Source organism: Rhinopithecus roxellana, chromosome 17 (genome assembly GCF_007565055.1).
Source record: "Rhinopithecus roxellana isolate Shanxi Qingling chromosome 17, ASM756505v1, whole genome shotgun sequence".
NCBI classification, from domain to species: domain Eukaryota; kingdom Metazoa; phylum Chordata; class Mammalia; order Primates; family Cercopithecidae; genus Rhinopithecus; species Rhinopithecus roxellana.
Window position 1 is genome coordinate 3,593,782 of NC_044565.1, and position 14,649 is coordinate 3,608,430.

Genomic DNA, 14,649 nt, shown 5'->3' on the forward strand with positions numbered 1-14,649 from the left:
GTAATCTCAGCACTTTGGGAGGCCGAGGTGGGTGGATCACAAACTCAAGAGATCGAGACCATCCTGGCTAACACACTGAAATCCCGTCTCCACTAAAAATACAAAAAACAAATAGGCCGGGCATGGTGGCCGGCGCCTGCAGTCCCAGCTGGAGGCTGAGGCAGAATGGCGTGAAGCCGGCAGGCGGGGCTTGCAGTGAGCCAAGATCGCGCCACTGCACTCCAGCCTGGGTGACAGAGCGAGACTCCATCTCGAAAGAAAAAAATAAAAGTGGCTCAATTGGGATAATGGCTATTTCCCCTAAAAAATATCTCCCCTAAATATATTTCCCCTAAAAAAAGCTGTCAACAGAAATTCTAAATCCTTCAAAACAAAAGAGAAAGCTTAAAAAGAAAAACCAGGAAACCCTTCTACCTTAGAGCTGCCATGTTGGAAATAGAAGGTGAACGAGAATGCAGACTGGGTGATGAGGTTGAGCGACTCTGACTGTGAATGGAGGAGTAATTCTGGAAAGGTGAAGTCACAGGGGAATCTCCTTTGGAGAGGCTTCTGAGATGTGCTGTGAGGGAGCTGCTAGTGCCCACATTCTGTGGGGTTCCCCCCTGTTCAGAGAACTTTAAAACAACATTCTCTTCCTTAAGTCAAAATAAAGAGAAAGAGGAAAAAAAGACAATAATTAGAATAAAATAGCAATTTCCTTGTAAGAATGCAAGCTGAAGTCAGTTACTAAAGACACAGTATTTCTTCTTTCCTAAGAAGCTCAATCTGTTTCTCAAATGAGGCCAGGTGCGGTGGCTTACATCTATAATCCCAGCACTTTGGGAGGGTGAGGCAAGAGGATAGCTTGAGCTAAGGAGTTCAAGACCAGCCTGGGCAACATAGCAAGATGCTATTTCTACAAAAAATTAAAAATTAGCTGGGAGTGGTGGTACACACTTGTAGTCCTAGCTACTCAGAAGGCTGAGGCAGGAGGATCACTTGAGCCCAGGAGTTCAAGGCTGCCGTGAACTATAATTGTGCCATTATACTTCAGTCTGGGTGACAGAGTGAGGCCCCATCTCTAAAGATGATGATGTGATGATGATGATGATGATAATAATAATAAAACAACTATTCACAAGTGATTTTTCCAAAAAAAAAAAAAAGTGAGGGTATGAAGTATTAACTATTCTTTCATATATATATATATATATATATATATATATTTTTTTTTTTTTTTTTTTTTTTTTTTTTTTTGAGATGGAGTCTCATTCTCTCACCCAGGTTGGAGTGCAGTGGCACGATCTTGGCTCACTGCAATCTCCACCTCCCAGGTTCAAGTGATTCTCCTGCCTCATCCTCCCGAGTAGATGGGATTACAGGAGCCACCACACCTGGTTAATTTTTTATATTTTTGGTAGAGATGGGGTTTCACTATGTTGGCCACGGTGGTCTTGAACTCCTGACCTCAAGTGATCCGCCCACCTTGGCCTCCCAAAGTGCTGGCACTACAGGTGTGAGCCAATACACCCGGCCTACCCCCTCCTATTAAGGAGAAGTAACTTGCCTTTCTCCTTACCTCTGATTTGACTCTCCGGAGAGTCCACACAGAATGCACATTTTGAACAGCATCGTAAGTCATTACAATAGAGGGGTCAGTATTGAGGAAAACAATTTTCATTGCATGATCTACAACATATTGCACCCGTGATGAACCAAAAATACCTTAAAAAAAAAAAAAGAAAAATCAGATATAGAACAATGGGCTTTACAAGACTGATACTGATGAACGGAGCTCTTAAAATTGTTAAAGAACAACCAAGCCAAAGAGAGCACAAAATCTATTAATATCCTAAATAATTAACTCTGAATTTTTAATAAATTTACTTTAGGCATCAACTTCCTTAAAACACATTAAAGATGAGAGCATTACAAGTTTCAGCTTCACATACATGCTGTTAAATGTTAAGACTTGTGCTGACTCTCACCATTAAACTAATCAGCCACAGGTAAAAGGTCGATGACTTCTTCAACAACTTACTTATTTATAAATTGCATTCAACTATTCTGCCAAGTTTGACTTCCTTATTGGTTCTGTTCTTCTGTATAAAAGCTGTACTCTATAATTACTATTCAGACAGTGCTGAACAGTAGTACACTGTTGTTTCTGCTTTACTAGTTACACATGCAAAACAAGGTTTTTCCCAGTGAGTTCAGCTTTTAATCTAAAGTACCATGGACCGGTCTCCATATCCTCATTTAACAGGAAATGTTTCCCACTCAGTTAAAATATTGAAAAATTTAAAAATATGATTTTATAATCATAAGAAATACTTTATAAATAAAAATCATGCCACCATATCAAAATATCTACTATTAATACATCAGAGAATTTTTGGTTTTCTTCATACATATATACATACTTTATACATTTTTACAAAATTATAATCACACTGTGTTAAAGTTTGGTATCCTACTTGACATTACAAATAAGCAACTTCTAGTTAACTAAATGTTATTCAAAAATATGATCAATAATGGCTGCACTCCTCTCTCCAGTCCATGCCTCCAAGATGACAAAGAAAAGAAGGAACAATAATTGTGCCAAAAAGGGGCACAGCCACGTGCAGTCTATTCGTTGCACAAACTGTACCCAACGCATGCCTAAGGACAAGGCCATTAAGAAATTCATCATTCGAGGCTGGGCACGGTGGCTCATGCCTGCAATCCCAGCACTTTGGGAGGCCGAGGCAGGCAGATCACGAGGTCAGGAGATCAAGACCACCCTGGCTAACACAATGAAACCCCGTCTCCACTAAAAATAAAGTAGCGGGGTGTGGTGGCAGGTGCTACACAGGAGGCTACGAAGGAGGCTGAGGCAGGAGAATGGCGTGAACCCGGTAGGTGGAGCTTGCAGTGAGCCAAGATTGCGCCACTGCACTCCAGCCTGGGCAACAGAGCGACACTCTGTCTCAAAAAAAAAAAAAAAAAGAAATTCATAATTTGAAACGTAGTGGAGGCTGCAGTAGTCAAGGACATTTCTGAAGCAAGTGTCTTCAATACCTATGTGCTTCCCAAGCTGTATGTGAAGCTAAATTACTGTGTGAGATGTCCAATTCACAGAAAAGTAGTCAAGAATCCATCTCGTAAAGCCCACAAGGACCAAACACGCCCACCCCGATTTAGATCTTCCGGTGCTGCCCCAAAACCCCCACCAAAGCCCATGTAAGGAGCTGAGTCCTTAAAGATTGAAGACAAGGCCAGGCGCTGCAGCTCATGCCTATAATCCTAGCACTTTCGGGGGCCGAGGTGGTTGGATTGCCTGAGCTCAGGAGTTCGAGACCAGCGTGGGCAACATGGTGAAACCCTGTCTCTACTAAAACACAAAAAATTAGCCAGGCGTGATGGCATGTGCCTAATCTCAGCTACTAGGGAGGCTGAGACAGGAGAATCACTTGAACCTGGGAGGCGGAGGCTACAGTGAGCTGAGATCGCGCCATTGCACTCCAGCCTGGGCGACAGAGCAAGACTCCATCTCAAAAAAAAAAAAAAAAAAGGAAAAAAAAAAGACTGAAAACAGACTATTCTCCAGAGAAAAAAGTAAAATGGAAATTGTACTTAAAAAAAAAAAAAAAAAAGGCTGCATGCCATTTAATCCCAGGCCCTAGTATGTTTATTCAGGTTGTCTGCAATTAGTAATACTATAAAATTTGAACTTTTTCTGTAGAAGATCAAAGACTAAATAGTTTAGTTTGCTATCCACGTATTGACTCTATCACATAATCTTTGTTATTTTCTACAACCCTTTAAAAGGTAAAAAGCATTCTTACGTTGGGTGTGGTGGCTCACGATGTAATCCCAGCACACTGGGAGGCCGAGGTGGGTGGATCACCTGAGGTCAGGAGTTCAAGACCAGCCTGACCAACATGGTGAAACTACATCTCTACTAAAAATACAAAATTAGCTGAGTGTGGTGGCACATGCCTGTAATCCCAGCTATTTGGGAGGCTGAGGCAAGAGAATCGCTTGAACCCAGGAGGCGGAGGTTGCAGTGAGCCAAGATCGTGCCATTGTATTCTGGCCTCGGCGACAAGAGCAAAACTCCATCTCAAAAAAACCATTCTTAGTTCACAAGCTTTACAAAAACATGCTGCAGGCCAGATTTAGCCCATGGCCTGCAGTTTGCCCAGATGTAATATAGAAGATAAAAAGCAGCTGGTTGGTCACAGTGGCTCACGCCTGTAATCCCAGCACTTTGGGAAGCCGAGGCAGGTGGATCACCTGAAGTCAGGAGTTCGAGACCAGTCTGGCTAACATGATGAAACCCCGTCTCTACCAAAAATATAAAAAATTAGCCTGGTGTGGTGGCATGTGCCTGTAATCCCACCTACTCGGGAGGATGAGGCAGGATAATCACTTGAACCCGGGAGGCAGGGGTTACAATGAGCTGAGATCGCGCCACTGTACTCCAGCCTGGGTGACAGAGCAAGATTCCGTCTCGGGGGAGACAAAAAAAAAAAAAAAAGATAAAAAGCCCCAGTGAAATTTCAGAGTATGTACTTAGAATAAAGTCCTAAAATAAAAATGTCAAAGAATATAATTTTTTTTCAGCCTTCAAGTCCTCATTGTCCTACGTTTGGCCAAACTTAAAAATTTAGAGATAAGCATGTAGAAATATTTGTAGGAGGCTGAGGCAGGCGGTTCACTTGAGGCCAGGAGTTCAAGACCAGACTGGCCAACATGGCAAAATCATGTCTCTACTAAAAATACAAAAATTAGCCAGCATGGTGGCACATGACTACAGACAGCTACTTGGATGAGGCACGAGAATCACTTGAACCCGGGAGGCAGAGGTTGCAGTGAGCCAAAATTGCACCACTGCACTCCAGGCTGGCAACAGAGCGAGACTCCATCTCAAAAAAAAAAAAAAAAAATTACACAGCATACATGTAAGGCTCTATTTTTTTTTCCTCAGAAAAAAACTTGAGCCAGGCGCAGTCGCTCACACCTGTAATCCTAACACTTTGGGATGCCGAGACGGGTGGATCGTTTGAGCCTAGGTGGTTGAGACCCGCCTGGGCAACATGGGGAGACCTCATCTCTACCAAACAATACAAAAGAATTAGGTGAGATGAAGCGCACCTGCAGTCCCAGCTACTTGGGAAGCTGACATGGGAGGATCTCTTGAACCTGGGAGGCAGAGGTTGCAAGTGAGCCAAGATCGCACCATTGCACTCCAGCCTGGGCCACAGAGCAAGACCCCTCTCAAAAAAAAAAAACAAAAAAAACAAAACAACAACAACAAAAAACTTTACTTCATCCAAGTATCATTTATTTACTTATTAATTATTAAAGAACAAAGTGATCTACAGGTAGGTTAATAAATATATCAGTATTCCTCATTGATTTACATGCCTTATTTTTACTCAAAATAACTGTTGAGCAGTTAATACCATGATACTCAAGAAATTCAAAATAGAAGTTACTTTTGTAAAATGTTTACATTGTATTATTTTTATAAGTCAGTTTTCATATAAGCGCCTTTATAATCTCCCTCACCAAAGTCAAAAAAAAGAGCTTATCTAAAAGAATATAAAAATACACTTACTTCCAGATTTACAAACAAGTGGAGTTATTTCATCTAGTGGGTGCAGCATGCTGAACATAGTGGGTAAAGGTTCTCTAGCAATAAACAAATAATCAATTAATTACCAATACAATATGAATATGTCTGTGCACAAATTTTGCACTTCTCTTGCAAAGAAGTGTCTTCTCCAGATTACACAAGCAACTAGAAATCTACTATCTCAAAAGGCAATCTTCTAAACTTTGTACATACTATTTTTCACATTCTCTTCTATTTCACTCCTAGAAATCTCTCCCCTTAGAATAATTCTATCAATGCACAAACAGAGGGAAATCAATATAGCCCAGGGAATTTCTGCAAACAGCAGTCATCACAGTACAGAACAAATGGAGTAATGTGCATAAAGCCGTTTTTTTTTTATTCCTCTTTTACTGGCAGTGTTTCTTTGGCAGCCAAGAAAGAAATTTATTCTCCCATACCTGCTGATAAAGGAGTGCATTTTTTAAAAAAGGAAGAAAAAAACTACTTCAAGTAAATTAGAAGTCTGCTTTTTTTTTTTTTTTTTTGAGACAGAGTCTCACTCTGTTGCCCAGGCTAGAGTGCAGGGGCATAATATCGGCTCACTGCAACCTTCACCTCCCAGGTTCAAGCGATTCTCTTGTCTCAGCCTCCCAAGTAGCTGGGATTACAGGCACATACCACCACGCCCAGCTAGCTTTTGGATTTTTAGTAGAGATGGGGTTTCACCATGTTGGCCAGGCTGGTCTTGAACTCCTGACCTCAGGTGATCCACCTGCCTCGGCCTCCCAAAGTGCTAGGATTACAGGTGTGAGCCACCGCACCTGGCCAAAAGCCTACAGTTTTTAAGGAATGATATTTTTTAGAGTGAAGAGAGGCTTTCTTTCAAAGCAGAAAGAGATTAAAATCTATAAGCAATTTATTTAAGACTTAGCAAGTGGCCGGGCGCGGTGGCTCAAGCCTGTAATCCCAGCACTTTGGGAGGCCGAAACGGGCGGATCACGAGGTCAGGAGATCGAGACCATCCTGGCTAACACGGTGAAACCCCGTCTCTACTAAAAAAATTCAAAAATCTAGCCGGGCGAGGTGGCGGGCGCCTGTAGTCCCAGCTACTCCGGAGGCTGAGGCAGGAGAATGGCGTAAACCCGGGAGGCGGAGCTTGCAGTGAGCTGAGATCCAGCCACTGCACTCCAGCCCCGGCGATAGAGCGAGACTCAGTCTCAAAAAAAAAAAAAAAAAAAAAAAGACTTAGCAAGTGTCTACCTCTTGCACCACAACATGACAGGTGCTGTATGTTGCTGCCCTTCGGTGTGCTCACAATTCATAGGACAAGATAAACACACTGCTAATAAACATCTACCATTCATTGCATACTTAATACCTACTAGACCCTGTGTCAAAGCCTATATACATTTAGCTAGTTTAACTTTGTATAAGTCCTAAGAAGTAAATGATAATATTCCTGTAATACATAAGAAACTATAGCGAAGAAAGCACTAATGATCTGCTCAAAGCAGCACAATGAGAAAATGGCAGAGCTAAGAATTGAATCTTGTTATTTACTTTTTTTTTTTTTGAGATGGAGTTTCGCTCATCGCCCAGCTGGAGTGCAGTGGTGCAATCTTGGCTCACTGCAACCTCCGTCTCCCAGGTTCAAGCAATTCTCCTGCCTCAGCCTCCCAAGTAACTGGGATTACAGGTGCCTGCCACCATGCCTGGCTAATTTTTTTATATTTTTAGTAGAGACAGGATTTCACCATGTTGGGCAGGCTGGTCTCAAACTCCTGAACTCAGGTGATCCACCCGCCTCAGCCTCCCAAAGTGGTGGGATTACAGGTGTGTGCCATCGCACCTGGCCAAATCTTTTTTTAAGCCATTTATTTGCATGTTCAATTTTACCACTTGGATTTGAAAAAAGGCTAATTAGGCCGGGCGCGGTGGCTCAAGCCTGTAATCCCAGCACTTTGGGAGGCCGAGACGGGCGGATCACGAGGTCAGGAGATCGAGACCATCCTGGCTAACCCGGTGAAACCCCGTCTCTACTAAAAAATACAAAAAACTAGCCGGGCGAGGTGGCGGGCGCCTGTAGTCAGCTACTCCGGAGGCTGAGGCAGGAGAATGGCGTAAACCCGGAAGGCGGAGCTTGCAGTGAGCTGAGATCCGGCCACTGCACTCCAGCCTGGGCGACAGAGCGAGACTCCGTCTCAAAAAAAAAAAAGAAAAAGAAAAAAGGCTAATTAAGTGCCAAGTGCGTAGAGCTCATGAGTGTACATACAGGTTGAGTATCCCTTATCTAAATACTTGGGACCAGAAGTGTTTTGGATTATTTGCCTTACATTAACAGTTGAGCAACCCTAATTATTTTGGGGGTACAAGTGGCTTTTGGTGACATAGAATTATATAGTGGTGGATTCTGATATTTTAGTGCACCCGTCACCTGAGTAGTGTATGTTGTACGCAATATGTAGTTTTTTTATCCGACACCTTCTTCCACCCTCCTCCTTCTGAGTCTCCAAAGTCCATTATAACACTCTGCATACAGCCTTTGCATACTCCTTGCTTAGCTCTCACTTCTAAGTGAGAACGTGCAGTTATCTGGTTTTCCATTCCTGGGTTACTTCACTTAGAATCATGGCCTCCAATTCCACCCAACTTGCTGCAAAAGACATTAGTTCATTTCCTCATTATGGCTGATTAGTATTACATGGTGTATATATACATTTTCTTTTTCTTTTTTTTTTTTTTTTTTTTTGCGACGGAGTCTTGCTCTGTCGCCCAGGCTGGAGTGCAGTGGCCGGATCTCAGCTCACTGCAAGCTCCGCCTCCCCGGTTCACGCCATTCTCCTGCCTCAGCCTCCCGAGTAGCTGGGACTACAGGCGCCCGCCACCTCGCCCGGCTAGTTTTTTGTATTTTTTAGTAGAGATGGGGTTTCACCGTGTTAGCCAGGATGGTCTCGATCTCCTGACCTCGTGATCCACCCGTCTCAGCCTCCCAAAGTGCTGGGATTACAGGCTTGAGCCACCGCGCCCGGCCTCGCATATACATTTTCTTTATTCACTCATTGGTCGATGGGCACTTAGGCTGGTTCCCTATCTTTGCAATTGTGAACTGTGTTGCAATAAACATACATGTGCATGTGTCTTTTTCATATAATGCCTTTTCTTTCCCTTTGGGTAGATACCCAGTAACGGGACTGCTAGATTGAATGGTAGATCTACTTTTAGTTCTTTAAGGACTCTCCATACTGTTTTCCACAGATGTCATATTGATTACATTCCCACCAGCCGTGTATAAGCATTCCCCTTCCACCACATCCATGCCAACATCTATTGTTTTCTGACTCTTTAATGATGGCCATTCCTGAAAGAGTAAGGTGATATCTCACTGTGGTTTTAATCTGCATTTCTCTAATGATTACTGATGCTAAGCAGTTTCATGTTTGCTGGCCATTTGTATATCTTCTTTTGAGAACTGTCTACTCACGTCCTTTACCCACTTTTTGAGTTTTTTCTTGCTGATCTGAGTTCCTTATATATTCTGGATACTAATGCTTTGTTGGATGCAGAGTTTGCAAATATTTTCTCCCACTGTGTGAGTTATCTGTCTATTCTGACATTTCTTTTGCTGTGCAGAAGCTTTTTATTATTTTAATCAGGTCCCATTTATTTGTTTTCGTTGCATTTGCTTCTGGTGTTTTAGTCATAAATTCCTTGCCTAGGCCAATGTCCAAAGAGTTTTTCCAAGGTTATCTTCTAGAATTTTTATGGTTTCAGGGCTTTTAAAGTCTTTAATCCCTCTTGAACTGACTTTTGTATAAGGTGAGAGAGAAAAAATTCAGTTTCATTCTTCTAAAAAAGGTGTCAGTTTTCCTAGCATCATTTACTAAACAGGATGATGTCCTTCCCCCAATTTATGTTTTTGTATGCTTGTTTGTCAAAGATCAGTTGATTACAAGTATTTGGCTTTATTTCTGGGTTCTCCACTCTGTTCCATTGGTCTATGTGCCTACTTTTATACCAGTACCATGCTGTTTTGGAAATTATAGACTTATAGTATATGTGATGGCTACATATTTGTTCTTTTTGCTTAGGATTGTTTTGGCTATTTGGGCTCTTTTGGTTCCATATGAATTTTAGAATTGTGTTTTCTAATTCTATGAAAAATGATCTTATTTTGATGGGAATTACGGTGAAATCTATAGATTACTTTTGGCAATATGGTCATTTCCACAATATTATTCTTCAAATCCATGATCATGGGATGTATTACCATTTGTTTGTGTCATCTATGATTTCTTTCAGCAGTGTGTTGTAGTTCTCCTTATAGAGATCATTCACCTCCTTGGTTAAGTATATTTACAGGTTTTTTGTTTTTGGTTTTTTTGCAGTTCTTGTAAAAGGGACTAAATTTTTGGCCAGGCGCAGTGGCTCATGCCTATAATCCCAGCACTTTGGGAGGCCAAGGCAGGCGGATCACCTGAGGTTGGGAGTTCAAGACCAGCATGACTAACATGGAGAAACCCCGTCTCTACTAAAAATACAAAAAATTAGCCAGACATGGTGGTTCATGCCTGTAATCCCAGTTACTCAGGAGGCTGAAGCAGGAGAATCGCTTGAACCTGGGAGGCGGAGGTTGTGGTGAGCCGAGATCACGCCATTGTACTCCAGACTTGGCAACAACAGCAAACTCCGTCTCAAAAAAAAAAAAAAAAAAGGGAGACTTGCGTTATTGATTTGATTTTCAGCTTTGTCACTGTTAGTGTATAGCAGTGCTACTGATTTGTGTACATTGATTTGTAATCTGAGACTTTACTGAATTTATTTATCAAATCTAGGAGTCTTTGGAGGAGTCTATAGGGTTTTCTAGGTATATAATCGTATCACCAGCAAATAGTGATAGTATGACTTTCTCTTTTCAAATCTAGATGTCCTTTATTTCTTTCTCTTGCCTGATTGCTCTGGCCAGAACTTCCAGTACTATGCTGAGCAGACGTGGTGAAAGTAGGCATCTTTCTCTTCTTCCAGTTCTCAGGGGGAATGCTTTCAACTTTTCCCCATTCAGTATGATGTTGGCTGTGGGTTTGTTGTATATGACTTTTATTAATTTGTAGTAAGTCCCTTCTATGCCTAGTTTGTTTGCTTTTTTTTTTTTTTTTTTTTTTTTTTTTGAGACGGGGAGTCTCGCTCTGTTGCCCAGGCTGGAGTGCAGTGGCCGGATCTCAGCTCACTGCAAGCTCTGCCTCCCGGGTTCACGCCATTCTCCTGCCTCAGCCTCCCGAGTAGCTGGGACTACAGGCGCCCACTACCCTCGCCCGGCTAGTTTTTTTGTATTTTTTTTTTTAGTAGAAATGGGGTTTCACCGTGTTAGCCAGGATGGTCTCGATCTCCTGACCTCGTGATCCACCCGTCTCGGCCTCCCAAAGTGCTGGGATTACAGGCTTGAGCCACCGCGCCCGGCCGCCTAGTTTGTTTTTATCATCAAGGGATGCTGAACTTTATCCAATGCTTTTTTCTGCATCTATTGAGATGATCATATGCTTTTTAATTCTGTTTATGTGATGTGTCACATTTATTGACTTGTGTATCCCTACATCCCTGAGACGAAACCCACTTGCTCATGATGTATTATCTTTTGATGAGAGCAACCCTAATTTGAGAATCCAAAACCTGAAATGCTCCAATAAGCACTTCCTTTGAGTGTCATGCTGGAGCTCAACAAGTTGCAGATTTTGGAGAATTTCAGATTTTGGATCAGGGATACTAACTTGTACTGAGATGAGAGAAAATGGCATATATCTACACTGTTAGCATGAAAATTATTATCATCTCAAACTTCTAGATAAACCTCAGAACCAACACACACACACACAAATCCCAAGCAGTAATATTCTGAAGTGAATAAAATGAATACCTGGGTGAACCTGGAGGTACTTCATGTGAAGAAGTGCTTCGCTCAAACAACAATCCATAGTTAGTGGGCCAAACATTGGCAACCTTTCAGGTAAAAGGGTGAGAAAAGACAGAAGTAAGAGAACCTACACCTTTATAAAATGTTTTAAAGAAATACTACAGAATGTTTATTTTCCAATTTAGTAATAGCTTTACAAAGTAACATAATCATTAAATACAGCATTTTCTTAAAAAGTAATTCAAATAAGCAACCCTCAGATAAAATCAAATCTAATAAAAAGGAGTTTCTCAATGTGAAATTCCTGCCACTGGCCAGTATCAGTAACAAAATGACAATGTGTTAACAATAGCACTAGGCATTAAAAGACGACAAGTGGCCGGGCGCGGTGACTCAAGCCTGTAATCCCAGCACTTTGGGAGGCCGAGACGGGCGGATCATGAGGTCAGGAAATCAAGACCATCCTGCCTAACACAGTGAAACCCCGTCTCTACTAAAAAATACAAAAAAACTAGCCGGCGAGGTGGGCGGCGGCCTGTAGTCCCAGCTACTTGGGAGGCTGACGCAGGAGAAATGGCGTAAACCCGGGAGGCGGAGCATGCAGTGAGCTGAGATCCAGCCACCGCACTCCAGCCCAGGGGACAGAGCGAGACTCCGTCTCAAAAAAAAAAAAAAAAGACAACAAGTAACAAAAAAAGACTAATATTATTCATATGCCTTATTTAATATAACCAAAAGTTCTTACATATCATTTAAACTGACAAACACATACCACAGAAGACTTCCTAATTCACTTCATTAAATAACTTATTTTTTTGTGAAGTACAGAAAAATGGTAAGCCACTAAAGCTGCCAAAATTTAGTTGTTCTGAGTAAAAATAACATTTTTGACTACTACGAAACATGAAACATAAGACATGCCTCTAAAACCAAATAATTCAAAAATGTTCTCCACAAACCACCCCCCCAAATCTGAAAACTGTTTACCTGAAATGGGTAAGGAAGCTATGTAATCCTTTCCTTCTATGCTATGCATGTTAAATACATGAGCTTTGCAATATACATATGCATTTTTCTACTTCATTGCTACCTGAAAAGAAAAGGGTACAACAAGACTTATGTTTTTTTCCCCCAAGGAGTTCAATCCTTCAGCACAAACTATTTAATGCACAATATAAAGATGCTTATGGTAAACCACTATTACTAGTGGCTACTTCATTTGAATGAAAAATACAATGAGATAAACATTTGGAATCATCATAAGAAAAATAAAATTTCAAAAAGAAACTTACTGTAGGCCTTTTCAGACGTATCCTGTGATATAATGAAGTCACACCACAATGCCTAAAATCAAAAACAAAATGCTTACCTAAGAAAATTATATCTAAATAATCATCTATTAACTAATGGCATCTGAATAATAATAATAGCATCTACGCAGTAACTTTGCCTCCTCAGCTCAAGATGTACAATCATGGGAACAAAAGAAGAAAAAATAAATTACAGTAATAAATGATAAATATAATAAGGAAAGACAAAATATGTTTACAATTAAATTTTATGAAAAGATCCATAAGAATTAAAATTTCAAATTAAAAAATAAATTTTACAAAAAGAGAAGAATCAAAAAACCTGCCAGAGAGAAACCTTGCAGCAAAAATTCAAAAAACCTGCCAGAGAGAAACCTTGCAGCAAAAATTCAAAAAACCTGCCAGAGAGAAACCTTGCAGCAAAAATTCAAATAGTGGCTCAAACCATACTAAACCCTATATCCTATACAAAACTAAAGATTATTCAAACTTTATAATCTCTAGATTAAACAATTGCTTATTCTTAGACTCTCTCTAGACCGACTTTTGAAAAAGTATTTAGAAAAACTAACTCCTCCCTTTCTTAAAAGCCCATCTTACAAAATACAAACTAGGAAAAGCTATTAAACTTTAACTGACATACTTGACAATCACTTATTAAATTATTTAATAGCATTTTGTTTTTTTTTTAACTGTGGTCAAATATACACAATATGAAAATTAACATTTTAACAATTTTTAAGTAGACAATTCAGTGGCATTAACAACATTAAATTGACGAGTTTAGTACAATTTGTGAGCCTGTACAATACTGCACATTTCCAGAACTTTTTCCTCATCTCAAACAGAAACTCCAGGCCCACTGAACAATAACTCCCCATTTCCCAACGCCCTGAGCTCTGGTAACCTCTATTCTACCTTCCCTATGAAAGGACCTGTGCTAGGTATCTCAAGTAAGAGAAACTGTACAACATTTGTCCTTTCGTATCTGTTTTATTTCACTTAACATAATGTTTTCAAGGTTCATCCATGTTATGGCATGTATCTGAATCTTATCCCTTTTTAAAGCTAAACAATATTCCACTGTTAGCAAAAACCACATTTATTTATCCATTCATCTGTCAATGGACATGGGTTGTTTCTACCTTTAGGCTATCATAAATAATGCTGCTGTAAACACTGGTGTACAAGTATCTGTGAGTCCCTGTTCTCAATTGAATTGTGCATGTATCTAGAAGTGGAACTGCTGGATCATAATGGTAATTCTATGTATAACTTCTTTTTAAGAGATGGGGTCTCACTCTGTCACCCAAACTGCAGTGCAAGGCATGATTCTAGCTCACAGCAGCCTAGAACTCCCGGGTTCACGTGACCCTCCTGCCTCAGTCTCCTGAACAGCTGGGAGTACAGGCATGCACCACTATGCCTGGCTATATGTATAACTTTTTGAGAAATCGCCAAATTTTTCCACAGCAGCTTTGTTACATTCCCAACAGCAATGCAAAGGAGTTCCAACTTCTGGACATCCTCACCAATATTTGTTATGTTTCTTTAATAATAGCCAACCTAGTAAAGTGGTATCTCACTGTGGCTGTAATTTGCATTTGCCTAATGGTTAGTGAAGTTGAGCATTTTCATGTGCTTATTGACCATGTGTGCACCTTCTTTAGAAAAATGTCCATTTAAGTCCTTCTGCCCAATTTTTTAATTGGGTAGTTTGTTTATTGTTGAGTTGTGGGAGATTTTAATGGTTAAGAAATGAAAATTCATGAAGAAAACCATGCATGAGAGCTGTGCTCCAACCTGAAATGTCCAAAATCTACAATGCACCTATTACAGACTCAACT

At 40.7% G+C, this 14,649-nt stretch overlaps 2 protein-coding genes across 2 annotated transcripts in view; one reads left to right on the forward strand and one right to left on the reverse strand.

The window, feature by feature from the left end:
* ANAPC1 (anaphase promoting complex subunit 1) overlaps positions 1-11,548 on the reverse strand; it is a 111,187-nt gene extending 99,639 nt beyond the window's left edge. The window contains exons 1-4 of the mRNA XM_030921417.1: positions 11,496-11,548; positions 5,588-5,661; positions 1,559-1,704; positions 415-635 (exon numbers count right to left, since the gene is read on the reverse strand). Of these exons, the coding sequence (XP_030777277.1) occupies positions 415-635; positions 1,559-1,704; positions 5,588-5,645 (425 nt within the window). The 5' untranslated portion in view covers positions 5,646-5,661; positions 11,496-11,548. The remainder of the gene's footprint in view (positions 1-414; positions 636-1,558; positions 1,705-5,587; positions 5,662-11,495) is intronic.
* Positions 2,553-3,208, forward strand: LOC115894302 (40S ribosomal protein S26-like). Its single transcript, XM_030921418.1, has 2 exons — positions 2,553-2,676; positions 2,985-3,208. The coding sequence occupies exons 1-2, from the start codon at positions 2,553-2,555 to the stop codon at positions 3,206-3,208; spliced, it is 348 nt and encodes a 115-aa protein (XP_030777278.1).
* Positions 11,549-14,649: the final 3,101 nt, after the last annotated feature.

Bases quoted from the DNA above. Each gene is read 5' to 3' on its own strand.
- LOC115894302 (XM_030921418.1), top strand. From the start codon at position 2,553: ATGACAAAGAAAAGAAGGAACAATAATTGTGCCAAAAAGGGGCACAGC. The intron at 2,677-2,984 runs GAGGCTGGGCAC...AATTCATAATTT, and splicing joins CATTAAGAAATTCATCATTC to GAAACGTAGTGGAGGCTGCA.